This window comes from Oreochromis aureus, linkage group 5 (genome assembly GCF_013358895.1).
Source record: "Oreochromis aureus strain Israel breed Guangdong linkage group 5, ZZ_aureus, whole genome shotgun sequence".
Lineage (NCBI taxonomy): Eukaryota > Metazoa > Chordata > Actinopteri > Cichliformes > Cichlidae > Oreochromis > Oreochromis aureus.
Window position 1 is genome coordinate 19,413,513 of NC_052946.1, and position 19,189 is coordinate 19,432,701.

The following is a 19,189-nucleotide window of genomic DNA, read 5'->3' on the forward strand; positions in this document are numbered from 1 at the left end:
ATTTCACCGTTGTTCCTTAAATTTATGGCATTGTTTCTATGCTGACTGATATGCTGCTTAGTGTCTTTTGCGCCCTGCTTTAAAATCAGATGTCACTCTCAACATAAACACAAGCTACAGCAGCCCAGCTGTATTAGCTGAGGAAACAAAGGTGCATTTTGCTCATTTTGTGTAAAATATTGTGATGATGTTACATCATATTAGGCAAGCAGCTGTCCACATTACACTTTGACTGTCACCAGTTTGGTTATCTATTTTGAACACCTCAGCTGGAAAAAATTCAAAACAGTTTGTAAAGTTGGGCAAAAGTCTGTATGTAAAGGGAGCTTGCTTCATCTTTTGCTATGTATAACGTTAGTGTTCCTGAAAATCCCCCCCCAAAATTTCTTTATTAACAAAGTAAATTACAAAAAGACTTTATTATATTTTATAGTTTTAAATTGGATAACAACTGACTTGAACATAATATGAAGTAGACTGAACTCAATTTTTATCAATTTGTTATTAGAACTCAGTTTAAGTAAGTCACCACTATGTTTTATTCAAAAAGCTGATCAACTCACTGTGAGTTTTTTAAATTAGAAAAACCAAGTAAGCTGGAAATTTTGTTTCCCAGTGGAAAGGATAAAACAATGGTTTGAAAATGCCATGTCACTGCTTTCCTCCTCCCTTGCACAGATCAGTCTGCATTTTCATGGCGCCCACATATTGTTCAGCTGGAGAAGCTTCAGCTCAAGAGATCATCGTTGGCATTGCTGTGATTCTTTACGTGATACACTGATTTGCTGAGTAAATGTTTACTCTTATTCAAACTGTTTTTGTGCCTTCTTTCAGTTTAACACCAGGTTTATAAACTTGCTAGTTTAGCATTGCTGCTGCCTCTCGGCTCATGTTACTTAAAAATTAACCCCACAGCTTTAAAAACCTTACATAAAAATCTCTCTGTGAAATTTTCTGTTGATTGTTTAAAATAGAAAAGTGAGCAGCTACTTCATAAGAGCCCCGAAACTTTTTTCTGAAGGTGCAGCTGTTAGGACTGGGGCCTTGTTTTCAATCTATATGAACTTTTATAACATATGAACTTTATATTCTTAACCGCTGTATTTATTTTAATGCTTTGTGGTTGCTCTTGAACATCTGTGGCATCTATTAATGTAAAATCTACCCTTTCTTTAGCAACAGAAGCAAACTGCTTTTACATTTAATATTTTAAATAATAATAATAACATTAATAATAGTATTTGCTTTGTTAAAAAAATGTGTTTAGATACAAGTTTTGTTGTGAAAGTCCAAAGCCATAAATCAGATCAGTGGCCTGTTAGTTGGTTAAAGTCTAAATTGGCTTTATAGTTGAAAGTAAAGTAATTTATCTTGTCCTTCCAAACAAATACGTTAAATTCCACAGTCGAAACATTTTGGGCTTGCCTATGTTACATATAAACACTGCCATATGTTTTATTTGGTCATTGTCCTTATTAGAAACTTTATATATTAGAAGTTAGCTTTTAACAAGGATGTAATGATTACATTTAAATTAGGCGGTCTTTTTTTAACCACATATCTTTTTAGGCCTAATCTGACAGTGGAAATACCACACATTCAGACACAGTAGTAGATGGTGTTTTTAATACTATATGTGCTAGTCTAATTTGGATGAGGTCTCCATTGACCTTCTGTGTTGTAAGTTATAACAGCTGCACAGCCATTAAGGATCAAATCTTCAAAGCTTCTAAATAATTTTATGGTTTTTCTCCCTCTGATTGCTTCTTACTGTCTTAGTAATTGTCAGTGACATTTATATTAATCAAGCTGAACTTTAATCATACTTTAGATCAGTGGTTCTCAAACTTTTTACATCATTCCCTACATGGCAGGAAGAAATGTTTTCATGCCACATTTAAACAAACCAGTGACAGAAAATCCTACCTCCCTTTTTAATTTAGATTTGCAAGCAACTTAAAGAAGTTCAGACACTTTTCTTTCCAAGCTCCTTAGACTTTTGTCACTAGACTGCTTCATTAGTCTGCACCACTTCTTCAAAAAAAAGTAGCACGTTAAACAGAATGCGAACTTTGCCAGAAATGCAAAAATAAAGTTCCTTTTTAGTCTTATTAAAAAAAAGAAATCCACAAACTTGCTAACAGAGATGAAAAAATATAATTTAGTAAGAGCTTAATACTTTTCACTCTTAGTGGCTCAAGAGTTGGGAGTTCGCCTTGTAATCGGAAGGTTGCTGGTTCGATCCCCGGCTTGGACAGTCTCGGTCGTTGTGTCCTTGGGCAAGACACTTCACCCGTTGCCTACTGGTGGTGGTCAGAGGGCCCGGTGGCGCCAGTGTCCGGCAGCCTCGCCTCTGTCAGTGCGCCCCAGGGTGGCTGTGGCTACAACGTAGCTTGCCATCACCAGTGTGTGAATGGGTGAATGACTGGATATGTAAAGCGCTTTGGGGTCCTTAGGGACTAGTAAGGCGCTATATAAATACAGGCCATTTAGTGGCTGCAGTGAGCCTGTTTTTCACTGCAGGGCTTTTCAAAACGTGGTTGCAGGCTTGATACTGCCACTTTCGAGTCATGTTTAATGTTCAGCTTAGAGCTATGCTTTGTTTTCAGTGAGGCAACAGCAGAAAACCCCATCTCACAGAGAGAGGACATGGCAAACAGAAGCAGAATGCCCACAGCACTGTCCTATGAGTGGATGCTCCCTCTCCACACCAGCCAGAATTCACTCAGTGTCTGAGCTGCAAACCTCAGCTTGAGTGTGGAGTCAGAGATGATCTTGATGAGCAGGTCTTCTTCAGCAGAAGTAAAATCAACAGGTACAGATGGATTAAATGGATCTCTCCCCCAGGCATACTGAGCACTGTTGTTAGGCAAGAATTCAGTACTGTGTCAGTACTGATAAATAATCAGAATTATAATATTTCTGACTGTCTGAGTCAAAGTGTGCATCACTTTAGTTTAAAGAACCGGCCAGGTTTACTTTGAAGACTGGGTGGGGGGAGGGTAACTGAGTTTATTTGGGTACCAGCACAGTGGTAATGTGGGAGACAGAATGGCACACATGGGGCTAAACAGGCACTGTGACAGTGGGTGGAGGTGGCACTTGGTAAAATAGGAAGAAAAAAAAAACCCTAATCATGTTGAAAATGAAAAAGAAGTGGCCGCACAGTAGAAGGGAAGACAAAGTATACAAGAGAGTAGGGCAAAGCAAGGCAAGGCAACTGGAAGAAATAGAAAAAAGGAAGTCATATTCTCTAGGCTAATAATAGGTCTGGAATAAGTTCGGCCACACGACCATTAGGAAAACATGATGCAGAGCAATGTGAAAAATGCAGGAGTGCAGCATGTGTTACTGAAATGTAATGGATACAGACAGCTGCTGTAGTACTTCTCAAACATAAACAAACACCAAATCAGTCAAGGAACGCAGCCGTGCTGAACTCTTCACATTTTAATTGTGAACGCGTGAAATCCTTCAGTACAGAATGACAGTCAATAACAATAATGCACTTTGAACAGCATATTTAAACTGTAAAACAGAAAACAGCATCAACACAGAAAGCAGCTTGTCTGAATGCAAACATTTCTTTTTATTATGACAACACAAAGTAAAGACTTTTTAGTGAGCTTAACCCTCATCCTGTCTCACAGGTTTCGGAACAGAGGCTCGCAGTATGAGCATGCTACAGGTTGTGCATCTGACGGATGTTCAGGGTATCCCGCAGCATCAGGTCCCGTAGTCGCCAAAGTGCATCTGCCATTGTCTTGTGGGCGCCCTTACTCTTCAGCCAGTGGGACGGCAGTCTGCTCTCTTGCTCCTTTGTCAAACGCACATCTTGCTTTTGAACTGAAATTGCAAAGACATTAAATCAATGATGAATATGAAAAAAGTACAATTAAACAAAATATTGGTATTCATGGATAAGAAATATGTGCAGTATGTGAAGATATTTCTACTATTGAAAACTACCTTTCTATGTAGGCTGAATGACTAACTATTGAAGTAAAAAATTAACCTGAGAGAGCTTGGTCCCACTTGCTAACAGTTGGGGATTCTGCTGTAAGGCCCTCGATGTATCTCAGGTAAGCCTCAGAGTGGAGCACTCGCTGATTTTTGGCAGGTGGGGACACAAACACCGGGGTCGATGGCTGCTGCAGTGCAGGTTGTCCTATCTGAGCCTGACCAGGGTACGGTGGTGGAGCCTGCTGTCCTGGGCCAACCAAACCCATCTAAAGATAATAATGCAAGAACTCCATTATTTCTCTGATTCAGCTATAATTCAGCTCAATTCCACTCAATTTCTTTATACAGCCCAATATCACATGTGGAGGTGCAAAGGGCTTTACAAGCAGGACAAAAATATAAAAAGGACATTCACATTACATTTGATCATCATCAGTACTGACATGTGTACAAAGCTACAAAATGCTGGCTGCTGCCAGTGCTACCCCTCCTAGTAGATGCAAGTATGGTATAAATTTGACAAACCTAGGTGACTTCTTTCTTGAGTTATTGTATTTACAAGATTTTCAGAAAAGTTGACCTCTGACCTTGAGGTTAAGGTCACTAGGATTCGAACTTGTCCAAAATTATCAGTAGATATACCTGTGGTATCAATTTCAAACTCCTACATTCACGATTTAGCAGATCCACAAACTCTGAGGTGTAAAAATGCAAATGGCATAAAGGTACACTTTCTGGGAGGGAGCTAAATAAAGTGCAAACATTAAAGATGTTTTTCAAGTACTCTGTATTAAAGTTGTTTGATGTAAACTTTAAACCAATGACTTGATGATTTCCAGGCTTATATCCAAACACACATCTGCATCAAGGTTGCAAACTATATCTAGAGAAAAATCTTATATAGAGCTTCAGGGGATTTCTCTTTCAGAGCCCAACTGATTACCTGAGATCCATGAACACTTCCTGCTCCAGGTCCACCTACTCCATTGATACCTGAAAAGATATTAATCCATGACAAATTGGAGCCAGCCAAGTGCTACTGGTTTATATTCCAAATACTATGTTAAAAATACAATACTAGAACTTAACCAGCGTTTTTAGGAATTTCAGAAATGCCAATCGTTAAAAAAATGATCACATGTGGATTTATTAGCATCATAATCAAGGTTATGGAAACACATTACCATCAGGTCTGTTGGTAATGAGCTGCATAAATACCCAAGTCCTTGTTGAGACTATGTGCTCTCAGCTGTCTAGTCATCAACATAAGGACCTCAGCCTATTGGTACAGGTAGCCCCTCCAGCAAGTCAGATTGGTAGACAGGAAGCAACTGCTTGACAGGTGGTGTGGCTATGACAGCACTCTTACCAAAGTATGGTATTCCAGGGAACCCAGGCATAACGCGCAGGAGATGTTGGGGAAAGACAGGCAACCCCATGTGATGTGGTGGTATGCCAGTCATACTAACCATGCCTTCAACATGTCCTTGCAGGGGCATCATAGCTGACCTATATGCACCCATCCTACCTTCTTAGGAAGGAACAGTAGTAACACAAAAAAGCAACATGCATTAGTCAAACATGCGTTCACTACCAGGCATGCAGTTATATGTTACTATATGGTTTAATCATAAATGAATGGAAAAGGTCACACAAATGGGAAATGTGCACAAAATCATTTTAGTGTATGTGCAGCATGGCCAAGCATTCATTTTACCATACAAATCCTTAAATGGTGTACACCACCCTTTCATGTGTAGGACACTCCATGATCCAACTGAAATGCAGATTCTACGATTTTTATTATGTGTTTGGGTGATGCATAATGGGTGTTATGCACCATTTAAGTTTATGAATTAGGTGAAATAATGTTAGAGGCAAAATAAAAGAAAATCACAGCAAAATGAAAACACAAAAATGAAATTGAAAATGTGAGTAATTCTAGCAGTTAAGCTTCTTATTCCAGCCTTGTAGTGTGCACTGGGGATCCATCTGCATCTATGAGGGGTTACCTGACACAGGCGTCATGCTGGGATTTAGCATCCCCATGGGGGTTGGGGGAGGCACCACCCCCATCAGTGCCCCTACTGGGGTACCTGCTCTAGGGGACGTCTGATGCTGGGCCCTCTCACGCTCCTGTTGCTCGGCCACTTTAGCTGCTCGCTCTGAAACACAAGAAATACAAGAATAAAGTGTTAACTTCATCATTCACAATTTCTGAGCCATAAATAAGTGGATCGATAGATTCAGTCAATCGATCAATCAATCAATCTCTATGCTATTAACTGAATAAGAATATTAAATAAAATACTCACCTTCATACTCTGCTTTCCTGGAACTGTCCAGGTTCCTCCACTCTGTGCCAACAAGACGGCTCAACTCTCCAAAGGAAAAGTCTGGGTGCTGAGCTTTGATCACCGCTCGCATCTCACTGCTGAACAGGATGTACCCACTCATGTTGATCTTCCTCTTTGAGCCTTCCTTCTTTGAAAGCCCTTTTATGGACTTTGGAGTTGACTGTAACCAATCAAAGGGGAATAATCCATAAAAATACCACACAATTATTATTGCTCAAAATTATTTAACTCCCTAATAATTACTTTCAAACATCATACTAACCTGCGGGGGAGTGTAAGGCATGATATCCATGTCACTAGACATGGAAGACTGCATCTGTGGAAGAGTCTGGTCCCCTAGCTCGCCATCATCATCCCCAAGATCCTCTAGCTCTTCATCAGTCATGTCAGCAAACTTGGCTTCCAGTTCCTCAATTTTCCTATCTAACAGAGGGGATGGCTCTTTCTGGGGTACTATAAGCTTCCTGTACAAGACATTCAGTGCAATTTATTCTTCTTTTTCAAATAAATTCTTCAGTTAGGAAAAGCTTGCTTGCTATTTGCTTTAAGTTCTCCTTTCAATAACTCAAATACATACATGGATGGCAATAGAAATAATATTCATCCAGTATGAAAAGATCAGCTGTCTCTATGCAAATTATGCCAGTCTTTAAAACAGTTTGGCCCAATAAAAGATTTATTACTTGGCTCTTTAACACTAGCTGAAAGGTCTTGGTTTTTCAGCAACCAACAATGATAGGCATACGTAGCGTACAGAGTGTTCACCTAAAATAGTAGATTTCATCCTCCACCACCTTCCCAGAGAGTGAGAAGCGCTTCAGACCTTTGAATTTCTTCATCTGCTTCTCACTCTCAATGTAGCGGCTCTCACAAAGCAGAACGTTCTCTTCAGGCACTTCAGTCGGCCGGCATGACAAATAGTCTTTGAAAGATGACACGACACACTTTCCTGTGAAATCAGAACAGATTTAATTAATGCTTTTAAGGATTCTACTGATAATATTATAGTCATAAAGTAGTACACAAAACTGATGGTGTTCTGTTTAGGGTACCTATGATGCAGGTCATGGGACAAGTCTCCTCCAGGTTGCTGAGAAACACTTCCTTCTTATAGAACATCTTTGTGGGTTCATGCTCTGTTTCTTCAGGATGAATAAAGATGGGACCAAAAAAGTAACCCGCTCCATCGCGCATCCACATTTTCTCAATCCTGTTCAATAAAAAATATAAAAGACACTGTTTTTAAGCATTTGATTAACTATTATCGGCATACAAACAATAGAGTTTAAATAATGATAACTGCAGGGAAGCATGAGACATATTCCAAATGGCAGTTTGGAAAAAGCAAACTGAGTTGTAAACATATCTTTATAATTACGCAAAATATGAACTTTTCTCTGTCATAACAGAAATGCTGACAGCACTTACAGACCACTGCCACTTTCATGGGTGCAGCTACTCTACCTGCCAACTCGGTGGGGCACAAGTCCATGAGAAGCAATGTAAACGCAGTCTCCTACTTTAAGCCACAGGTTGTTGTAGCAGAGTTGCTCGTAGTACTGACACCCTGGCTCCCCATTGGTCACATCCAATGGGACATCTTCCCTTTCCTGCAAACACAAATCATTTTGCTGACTGCGATAATTATATGTACACTAGCAGTTTTTATAGAAGCAATAAAATCACTATTTACCTTGTCTATTATACCATTTGTAATCTTGCTTTCATCTGCAATCTCTGGTGGCTTCTCCTCCTGTTTCTGGGCAAAAATGGACGCCACACGGACTACAGGAAGGGGTACCTCTCTGGGAACAAACCGAACGGAGCTCAGGGGCATCGTCCACATCTTGATCTTCTTGAAGGACTTGGACTTGGCAGAGTAACGGGACTCACAGACATAAACATCCTCCGCTCTGAAGCCTTCAGGATGAAGCTTGAAGTAGTCCTTCAATGAAAAGTGCATTTAAAACACAGCCGCCATAAAACAAAACCTATTATTTATCTAAAAAGAACAAAAAGCAGTGAATTACCTTCACAAACATGACCACACATTTTCCCAGAATCTTGCTGACAGGAGCTTTGTTATAATAGTCACTCTTAAAAACTTCCTTCTCCAGGAATTTCCTTGTAGCCAGATGAAATGTTTCATTTGGCCTATAGAACCAGCAGCCATACAGCCACTTTTCCCCTGTGTGTATAAGCAGTAGAAAAAATTACTCAGTTTTACTGCCTGAAAATATCAATATGATTTTTGTTTTAATGACAAAATAATTTAATTGGTGTTAACAGACTGACCGGTGTCATCTTGCCAAAGACGCTCAATGTAGATTATATGGGGCTGGAGGTTAGGCTCCGCAGGCTCCACGTACACGTAGTCTCCCACATGGTACATACTGTCCTTGAAGCTGCAGTCCTGACTGTATGTGCGCTGTAGGCCCGACTGCCATGATCCTCCAACAGGATCCTCCCTCTTCTCTGCTTCTGCGAATTCACCACATTTTCAGCAAAACAAGGCTATATGCACAGATGCATCTTAGTCAATGATAGCACTTTTTATGGACTGTTAGTTTTAATACATGAAGTGTTTGACATAATACCCATTTTCTCCTCTTCTCTCTTAATTTTGTCCTCTTCAAACTCCTTAGGAAGCTTCTCTTTCTTCTCCTTTTCGACATCACTATGCAGATGTTTAGAGGTATAGCTGAGCGCTGGGGACATCAAGATCTCTCCGTTCTTACACAGTTCATCTCTGATACGTATGAAGAACTGCTGCAGCTCCACAGCATCTTCAAAGATCTCAGAGTCTGTCCTGTAATGAACAAATGTTGTAACACAAACTTCTGCTTCTTTTAATAAGCGCTGATTTAGTTTTGTATACAATGCTCAGCAATACTTTACCGATTCAGTCTTCTGGCCTTCTCCAACACTTCAAACATGTGGTCCTGAAATACATCCAATCTCTTGTAATGGCCTCGATCCACATTATTTCTGATAATCTCAAAATTGAGCGACGGCTTCTCTGGGTTAGCAGGATCAACAGCTGGGATCTCAGCGAGTGAATCGCTGTAACAACGTCCCTCATCATCTTGGTGGCCGAGCACAGAAACAAAGAGGCTGCGAATGAGTTCCTGGATGAGGCGAGGCACATCGGGTACATGGGCATCCTCTCCTCCCTCCTGGTCACGCCTCGTCTCTAACAGCACCCTGTGCAGCAACAGAGCATCGCGGTAAATCAGAGACTCGGGCTCATTGTAAGTGCAGGCGTTGTTGAACATGAGCACCAAGTCCTCAACCAGAGCGTCTACATCCTGGTACTTGTTAGCCAACATGTGGCTCCTGATCTTCTCCATGTCCACAGGTTTCTTGATGGCGATGTAATAGTCAGGCAGCTCAGCACGAGATGGCAGCCGCAGGAAGATCGTGCTGAGACGACGGCCCCGCTTATCAGTGTAGTTCTTGACAGCTTCGTAAAGCTCATGCAGTTTCTGCTGTAGAGGTGTTAAATACTTGGACTTCTTTAGACTAATGCTGTTCTTTCCTGCAACAGAAGTAGTAACATTTCTAATTCTTGATAGATATGAAATTTACATATTTGAATATATTGTTTGATTATGTTATTTGAGTGACATACTTATTTTCAACTTTGGGGACATCATGTCATCATCATCAGTTGCTGGGCCAAGCTCTTTGCGCTTGTCTTTCATGATCTTCTCCAGGACGTCTGCATCGTTGTAGACCTACAGATACAATGCACAAGTTCAGGGTAGACGCCCTCTAGGTTCAATCTCTGTGTCAAACAAGCCAACTTGCCTTTGATTGGCTGCCCCTTGAAAACAAAAGATTTGAAGTGGCTCCGCTGACAGAACTGCGTGGCTTAGATTATGATATTAAAGATATTTAGTTTTAATAAATAAAGTCTGAGCTTCAAGTTCATAGGGGTGTGTATATGATAGAAAAGAATTAAAAGCTCAAAGGAGACCTTTGATTTTTGTCATACTATCTACTCTAATAGTGAAAGAAGGAATCGTCTTCAGGAACAAGAAAAAAATTAGCTTCTTTAACTTTAGAAAATACAGGACAAGTAACTGGGATCTCTAAAATGTATTAATAAAAGGGAGGCGCATCAAACCTGAGAGCCTTCTTCATTGTAGTGTCGTGCATTGCGAAACATCAGCTTCATATCTTCCAGCATCGAGTCTTCGGTAAGGTACTTGTCTGAGCGGATATTGTGCTCTATGGTCCTCAGATCCATTGGTTCCAGGATGACTTTGTAGTAATCGGGATAGTCCTTCTTCGAAGGCTTGACCATGAAGAGGTCACACAATCTGCGACCAGTGCCGGCTTCTCGCGCCTCAGTCACAGCAGCAAAGAGAACTTTCATCCTGTTTTTCTTCGTATTCTTCTTGTGACTAGAAACCAGAGAGAAACCACCAAAGAACTGTCACACAGGTATCCCCTTTCCAAGAAATGACCAACTTCAGAGAATTGAAAAATACGTGACAAAGTGCACCTTTTTCTTTTTGTGCTACTGGTGTCAGAGGTGGCAGAGGAGAGCATGCTGTCTCCATCATCATCATCTCTCTGTAAAAGCTCCTTTCTCTTCATCTAGGTGAAAGGTGAAAAAAACACAATGCGGAGTTACAATCATTATTTAACAAAAAAAAAACAACAACAAAAAAACCACCACAAAACTGACAGAAAGGTGTAATCTTTAATAATTCATAAAGGAGCTCTTTTTTTTTTAAAGAGAACGTCCAAGCAAACCCAACATAGACGCACAACTACAAGGAAGAGCCAGGCACTGACCTGCTGAATGTGCTGAAGTTTTAGAGCGCGCTTGTAGATGGAAGAGTGAGGAACATTGTAGCGCTTGGCATTCTCAAACATCAACGTCAGGTCTGAGTCGATTTGCTCAACACTCTCATACTCATTGTTCTTCATCTTGTTCCTGTGGGGAATTATGGGCTCTCACATTTGGGAAGGAGGGCACAGAAAAACTGAACTGTACAGTGAGTGTGTTTGATGCCACATTTTCCCGCATAAGATAAAAAAGACACAATGCAGGTGAAAAAAACAAATCAGTGATGAAAACATTAAAGAACAAATGAGGAACAAAACAAGCTGATATTTGCCAATATAAGAAAATGAAGTTTTCTTTCTATTCTGAACTACAAATAATTTTACCAAAAAAACCAAAAAAAAAACCAAAACAAAAAACCAAGTTTAAGAGCATGAAAACAGCACTATGAAAACACAGTTCTGTCATACTTGATCTGATGGAGGCAGATGGGCTGACTAATCTGGTGGTAGTAGTCTGGGTAGTCTTTCCTGGACGGCAGCTGCAGGAAAGGCTCAGAAATCAGCTGGCCCTGGCTGTTCCTGGCACCGCGCACAGCTTCGTACAGCTGGAAGATGGGATTACTCATGTCCATGTTAGAGGTCATACTCTCTGCCTCTGATTCTCCCTCATCATAGTGGACAGACCCTGTCAAACACAGGAGGAGATAAATGGCCAATGGCACAATCTCTGTTACAACACCGTAAAGAGCAACTTAATCAACATCCAACAGTTTAACAATGAGATGATGATGTACCGGAGAGTATGCCTTCCTCATCACTTTCATACTGAAGAGCCATGGTGATAGCTGAGAGGCGGTCTCCCTGTGCAGATCTTCTATTCCTTGCAAAGTCAGACAGAAAAATTTAAAGAGCCGAGTCAAAACCACACAGTTAACACAACTTCTCTCTACATTATTCCAGGTGTTAAGTACCTGATACGAATGCTGGACTTGATTGGCTCTCCATGTTCCATCTCTGACTTCTTTTGCGCAAAAATCTTTTTAATGGTGTTTGCATCCTGCAACACAACAGCAAGTCACAAGTTAGCGTGTTGGACACCAGCGATAGCCTGCGTTGTGCTTTCAGATGCATGCTGACCTTAAACACCTGTGATCCAGGCTCATTGTAGGTTTTGGCATTCTTGACCAGCAAGTCTATGTCCTTAGCCATGGCACCCACACTCCTATAATGGCCCAACTAAAAGTAAAAGTATTGGTTAGACATTTCATTAAGAAAATATTTAAAAACACTAAATTATAATTTAACAACAAAGTATAACTGTACCTGAATCTTTTGAGCGATGATTTTCAGATCTATTGGTTCCTTAATGATGGCATAATAATCTGGGTATTGCTAAATGAAAAAGGCAAACTGCAGATCAAACTAAACAAACTTATTTTATTTTATGTTGATGAATTTATGAATTTTATGTTTCATTTTTCAAGTCATACTGAAGGTTCTCGTACCATTTTGGAGGGAAGCTTCTGGAACAGCTCGCTGACAAGGCGACCAGTAGGCTCAGTGTACGACACCACAGCATCAAGGAGCTGCTCAAGGAGTTCTTTCAAACAGGTAGGTGCGCTCTGATATACAAGTATTCACATCAGTCAAGCAGCAAAATACAGTATCATCCTTAGTCATGTCAGCTGCAGACTGTATAAACACTGACACAGTAAAAGATGGGTTTAGACCTGTTACTGCTGGGACTGAATTTAAAAGTCCTTAAAACAGATGAGCTAAATGTTTCACATGACAGAAGTGCAACTGCAATATCTTCAGAATAACTTCAAGTCCCATCCGGTCACTGCATCTTTTGTTAACATCAGTGTTAGTATCTTTGCATAAAAGGTTTACATAATGCATTATTATTAAATCACACATTCAATTAATTTTTTTATAATTCATTATTATTTTTCTCATAATTACTACACATAAAGTGGATCAGCTATATTAACAAATTAACCTCTGGAGAAATCTTGTTGTTTAAAGAGCATGATGGAGTTAATTAATCCCTATCATTTTAACTGTAGGCTATATTCACAGTGTTTCTGGAGCTTAGGCTGCAGTCAGAAAAAAAGCAAAAACCTGTTACTCTGTTGCTGAATTTATTGGTTAGTTTGCTTGTGTGACTCATATTTTAACACAGCAATCCCATGTTTGTAGATTTCTGGTTTTGGTTTTCTGGTGGGATTAGCACTGGTAAAATTTTAAAACATAGCTGTGATGGTAAGTAAAGGAAATAAAATAACCTGAATATAAACTACAAATATCCCAAATCAAAGTTTTCTGTTTGCCAATCCCCTGAAAAACCGAAAACCCAGTGAAATACTTCATTTATATGCAGGGGTGCACATAAGTGGTCCGCAGGTGCGCATTCGCTGTCAAAATAAAAGACGCGCATCAGATAAGAAATTGCAACATGCGTTTGCGTACATATAAAAGGCACTGTTTTTATCCGCTAGAGTGGGATTTTCACGGCATATTCTGCACCAAATCTCTGTGCATTCATCATTTGTTTGAAGCCAGCTCACCTCCTGCAACCACTTTTCCGAGAATACGCGCTTCTTTTGCGGTTCGGACTCCTTCTGACATTTCTTTGGAGGTGGAGGAACACCAAAGTAATTGCTTAAAGGAGCTTGCTTCTTCGACATCTTTAAGTGTTCTAAACAAATGTCTGTCCTCCAGAAAATCTTATGTACGCAAACGCGCGTTGCAACTTCTTATCTGGTGCGTCTTTTATTTTGACAGCGAATGCGCACCTGCAGACCACTTATGTGCACCCCTGTTTATATGCAAGTGTGAAATAGTGCAAAGAATGAGACACTCCAGTTGTTGCAGGGCTAATACGGCTAAAATAATTTTTAGCTTTGATCAAAACTACACTAACTAGAGCTGTACTAAAAATGCAACTGAGGGACAACTACGAAGTGTAGAAACTTTGTTGATTACTAACAAAATACACTGAGAGCTGATTCAATACTGATCCTGGCCAGAAGATGGCTGATACTGAAGAATAACAATGTATCCATAAAATGCACCTCGTCTTCAGTAGATCCTCCAGGGTTGTCTTGTGCATCATATCCATCTTCATCATCTTCATCGTATTCCCCTCGCTGAACAAACTCATTCTTGGTGCGCAGGTAAAGGTCCCACAGTTTACAGGCTGCTCTGTATTCTGGACTGTCCGACTACATTAGAGCAAGACAAATTCATTTTATGTTCATACTCTGGACCGTACATTTCCTCTACAAATATGTTAAACCAATTAGAGCTTAAATATCTATTTGTTACCTTATAATAAGTCTTTGCATTGTTGAATAAAAGTTGAAAGTCACTAGTTAGTTGTTCAACATCGTCGTATTCCTCCATCTTTAATTTCTGCTGGATCTTCATCATGTCAATAGGCTGAGACACCACGTGGTAATAGTCTGGCTGATTCCTGTGGGAAAATTATACTTTTTTTGTAATATTTGTATAAAATTTCAAATTTTGTGATTGTTATTATAGGATTTTAATGATGTAAGTATATCTAGTGATCACTCATCCCTCTCATCACCTTCTTTTCGGGGCTCTGATGAAGAGCTCACACAACATCCTCCCATGGTCATCCTTGTAATCTCTGATTGTGTTGTATAGTTCGTGGCATACAGCTATCTGTAAGGCAAAATTTAAACACTTAAAAACACCCACACCCTTTTCATCATTAAATACTTACGGTCAGTGTGGTACTATAATTCTCACAGTTCATTTTTTAAGAAATGGTAACTGAAATTTGTAAAATTACAGGATCCACAGTAGGAATGTTTGAGGTCCTTCTCCTCTTTCTCCCAAATGAAGGCACTAACGATGAAGCCTGGCTATCGTCAAAATCTCCTCCACTCACACTGCTAGAGGGAGACGTCGCCCTTCTCCTTTTCAAGGCCATGACGAACCCCTGAGAAGACAAAGTCCAATTAAGTAACAGTATTTGGGAAATAATGCACAGAATCATCAGAGCTATACTCAGTTGTACTGTATCAGAAGCAGATGATAAGATTGTCACTCATGAAAAATATAAACTGATATTAAGGTAGTGAAGTCAAAAGATTTGAAATGCCAGCTGTTCACGGCGGTGCTGCTGTGACTTTCCTTGGACTCAAAGGGGATGAACATAAAGTAGACAATTTGTCATGTGATTTCCTATACCTACAGAAAATGTGGTCTCGAAATCTCACTACAATGACTTCATGGATTAAACGTAAAAAGTTGCCTTAAGGTTTAGAACTGGTCTCTTCCCCTTCTTGACAGATCCTCTCATCCTTAAACGCAACAGGTACTGCAAATGGTGTGAAAAGGGCAGAAAATAAACACAAAGGAATCAGGCTCAAAGCATACAGTGTGGCTGTCATTTTCTTCATTTAACAAGAAAATGCAGGTTTCTCAAGTATTCTGGATTTCTGGCATACACTTTTACTTTGAAAAACTGGCGATAAGTCATGTTACTTCTCGTTATGGTAAAAGACTTAGCAATTAAGTATTTAGTTAAAGGGGTGTCAGTGAGATCAAGAACAATTTTCCTATGTTTTACATAAGAATGTCAGTAAAAACAATTTCCTCAAACCCTTTGTTGTACACACAACCACACTGCATGACTAATCGTTATGAAAATGATTACAAATCTAAGCAAGTAAAGCTTAAATGAGTATGAGAATGGGGAGCATAAGAGACTCCCACTGAAATGAATGGCTGTTTATCCACTGTCACTCTGTGGGGGTTCAGCAGTAGTTATTAGTATCAGTTCAGTTAGTAGTTACTAATATTATTCCCAACTCAAAGTCCTTTACACATGCATTCAACAGGCACTATATTAGATACACTTCGCTAGTACTAGGCTGGTCTCCCTTTTGCCTTCAGAAATACAATCATTCTTTGTGACGTCAATCTAACAGGGCTTTGGGAACATTTCTCAGCGATTTTGGTCCACATTGACATGATAGCATCACATAGTTGCTGCAGATTTATGGGCTGTATATCCATAATACCAATATGTCGTTCTACCACATTGGAAAGGTCCTTTATTCAGTCAAGATCTGGTGACTGTGGTGACCATTTGAGTGCAATGTCATTTTCAAGAAACCGGTTTTGTGACATTGCACATTATCCTGCTGGAAGCAGGCATCAGAAGATGGATGCACTATGGTCATAAAGGGATGGACATGGTCAGAAACATTACTCGGATAGGTTGTGGCATTTGGATGATGCTCAGTTTAAGAAGGGGTTGAAGTGGGTAAAGAAAATATCACCAGCACTATTACAACACAACAATCAGGCTTAACCAAGGCATGGTGATTTGACAAGTATCAACATGATTTGCATTCAGAGATGCTCTTCTCCATACCTTGGTTGTAATGAGTGGTTATTTGAGTTATTGTTCCCTTCCTATCAGCTCAAAGCAGTCTGGCCATTCTCCTCTAACCTCTGGCATCAACGAGGCATTTTTATCCAGAGAACTGCCCTTCACTGGATATTTTTCCTTTTTCGGATCATTCCCTGCAAACCCCTAGAGATGGTTTTGTGGGAAAATCCCAGTAGATCAGCAGTTTCTGAAATAGCCTGCCTTGCACCAAGAAACATACTATGTTCAAAGTGATTAAATCACCTTTTTCCACCCAATTCTGATGCACGGTTTGAACTTCAGCTGGTCATCCCCACTACGTATACTTGGTCTTTGCATTGTTGAATAAATTGCATTCGCATGTGATTTGCTGATTACATATTAGTTATATAAACAAGGACTTGGACAGGTTTACCTAATAAAGAAGTTAGTGAGAGTATGTTCACGTAGGGTGTACTTGATACCCATCATGTACCTGGCATTAAAAGTACCGACTGTGTTTACACTGTGTACCCAGAAGAATTGTGAAATACACACATTGTTGTATTCTTATGGTTACTTTTATAATAAATATGACATTTTTACATTACACAGGAATATTCTTTAATATGCAGAAAGTGAGGATGCTCCAGCTGTTAACTCTTGTACCAATGCTGATGTGTAAAATGACAAAGTAGCACATGATCAGTGTTATTGTTGTCATTCATACCTCTTTGTGAAATAAGCAAAGTAGGATTTATCTGGCATAATAGGTGAACATTGGCCACTGCTCTCAGTAAATGTAATGCAGATGTTTGGCTACTATATCCCGTATAGAAATGCAGTAATAGTACTAGGACCAAAACGGCACGTTGGAGCCTTAATTTAAAATGATGAACTTAAAGTTATTTGACTTATACTTTCGTGAGAAGAAAACTAGGAAAATGAAGGCTTTTTTCCCCTTTTTTTAAAAAAATAAGGAAACCCTCTGCTCTCCTAGTAGGTTTTAAGTACCTTATTTTACGTTGTTAAATGCTGCAGACCCCGCAGCTCACTGCTTTCACCTCGAATGACATTTCTCTTAGTGCGCGGCAATGATGCTGGTATGTCTGGAGGTCTGACTCGCCAAGAATGTTAACAGCTCTCCCTTAATGCTCCCCAGCAGCTGCGCACAGGCTGCAGTCCAGTGTGCACACATCAGCAGCCTAGCATGCAGAACGGCGGCTGTCCACCCACCTGAGTGTCTGTCACTCAGCGTGGACAGGTACACACCTCGGAGCAGCTAGCCTTAGCTACAGTTAACGGTTAGCCTTAACGTTACCTGGTGGGTTAAAGCCGAGACAAAGGCATCACTGTAACGACGACTAACGTTACAAAGCTACCGTTATGTGCACCGACGACACTTGTGTGAGGAAAAAAAAAAACACACACACGTTTTGCCACTTGACATGGCTGTGTGCTTACCTTTAGTGAACACGGCACTACACCCACAAAATCTTAACCATCAAGTAAGCCAATCACTTATCGATTTTAGACAGGGGGACAGAACTGTAACGTTTTCGCCAATGTAACCTTCATTTCCGTTTTCCTACCTTCACAATAAAAGTGCTGATGGACTTGACGTAGTTATAAGTGCGCATTTACATTATTGGAATTACTTTTCTTCTCTTGTCACTTTACTGTGGGGTTTGTTCGATAAGCAGTTGGCATAATAGGGACTTCGTTAGTATATATAAACTATCCAATGCCAGAATTGTAAATAAACAGGGTCAAACTGGACATGAAAAGGAGCGCAAATGGACTTCCGGTTAGTTCAAAATTTTTTTACCAACTTTTACTGCGCCATTAAACCTCTTTTTTTGTAACTCAAAAAACCTATTGAGCTGTCAGACTTACCTAAACGGTAACTCCATTTACATTAAGCAGTAACTTTACACATATGTGGCCATTAGCTTATGTTTGTGACATATTCACAAAAACTCATTTTTGACATATTCAGTCAAGAAAAACAATAGTAAATGGACTGGTTCTTATATAGTGCTGTCATACTCTACCTGAGCACTCAAGCTCTTTATATAACATGCCTCATTCACCCATTCATATGAATGGATTTTTCTATGCTTAAGTGCTATCTGTCTATCTATCTATCGTTCATACTCCAATGGATGGATCGGAGAACAACTTGGAGTTAGAATCTGGCCCATGGATATTTGACATGCAGACTGGAGCAGCCAGGGATTGAACCACCAACCTTCTGAGTAGTAGATCACCGGCTGTACCTCCAATTGCATCCATAATGTTGCGTCATGTCTTTTTCTTCTTCTTCTTTTACGGTTTTTGCAGTATGCGCATAAGGTTTAAAAATGCTTTGAAATATATCAATAATGTTTTTTTCCTCTTTTGGCTGCAACCTTTAGTGGTCACCACAGTGAAGGCACCGCCTCACCCTATCCCTAGCGTTCTCTTTGACAACCAAGCCTCTGCATGTTCTCCTTCACTAAATCCATGAATGGCAGCTACATATTTAACATCTTTTGTCCAATATCTCCACTGTCCCTCTTGAGAATGTCCAGACCTTCCCAGCCTTGCCTCTCTACCTTTCTCTTAAAACTGCTCAGCCTGAGCTGTCAATTCTGGTCACTCCCAATAAAAATCATAGCATCTTCAGCTTTTCAAC

The 19,189-nt window shown here is 40.0% G+C and overlaps 1 protein-coding gene across 1 annotated transcript; it reads right to left on the bottom strand.

Annotated features, from left to right (window-relative positions):
- Positions 1 to 3,432: 3,432 nt before the first annotated feature.
- pbrm1 (polybromo 1) lies at positions 3,433 to 15,429 on the bottom strand. The gene is made up of 30 exons (XM_039612694.1): positions 15,409 to 15,429; positions 14,944 to 15,093; positions 14,716 to 14,813; positions 14,451 to 14,598; positions 14,198 to 14,347; positions 12,626 to 12,742; positions 12,444 to 12,512; positions 12,258 to 12,356; positions 12,092 to 12,177; positions 11,915 to 12,000; positions 11,589 to 11,805; positions 11,127 to 11,268; positions 10,831 to 10,925; positions 10,450 to 10,729; positions 9,952 to 10,057; positions 9,219 to 9,858; positions 8,918 to 9,129; positions 8,616 to 8,801; positions 8,351 to 8,508; positions 8,014 to 8,265; positions 7,785 to 7,930; positions 7,373 to 7,530; positions 7,086 to 7,269; positions 6,583 to 6,784; positions 6,279 to 6,480; positions 5,976 to 6,128; positions 5,333 to 5,494; positions 4,907 to 4,956; positions 4,016 to 4,229; positions 3,433 to 3,846 (listed from the first exon to the last, which is right to left on the bottom strand). The coding sequence occupies exons 2-30, from the start codon at positions 15,082 to 15,084 to the stop codon at positions 3,683 to 3,685; spliced, it is 4,917 nt and encodes a 1,638-aa protein (XP_039468628.1). The 5' UTR covers positions 15,085 to 15,093; positions 15,409 to 15,429; the 3' UTR covers positions 3,433 to 3,682.
- Between the last annotated feature and the right edge of the window lie 3,760 nt (positions 15,430 to 19,189).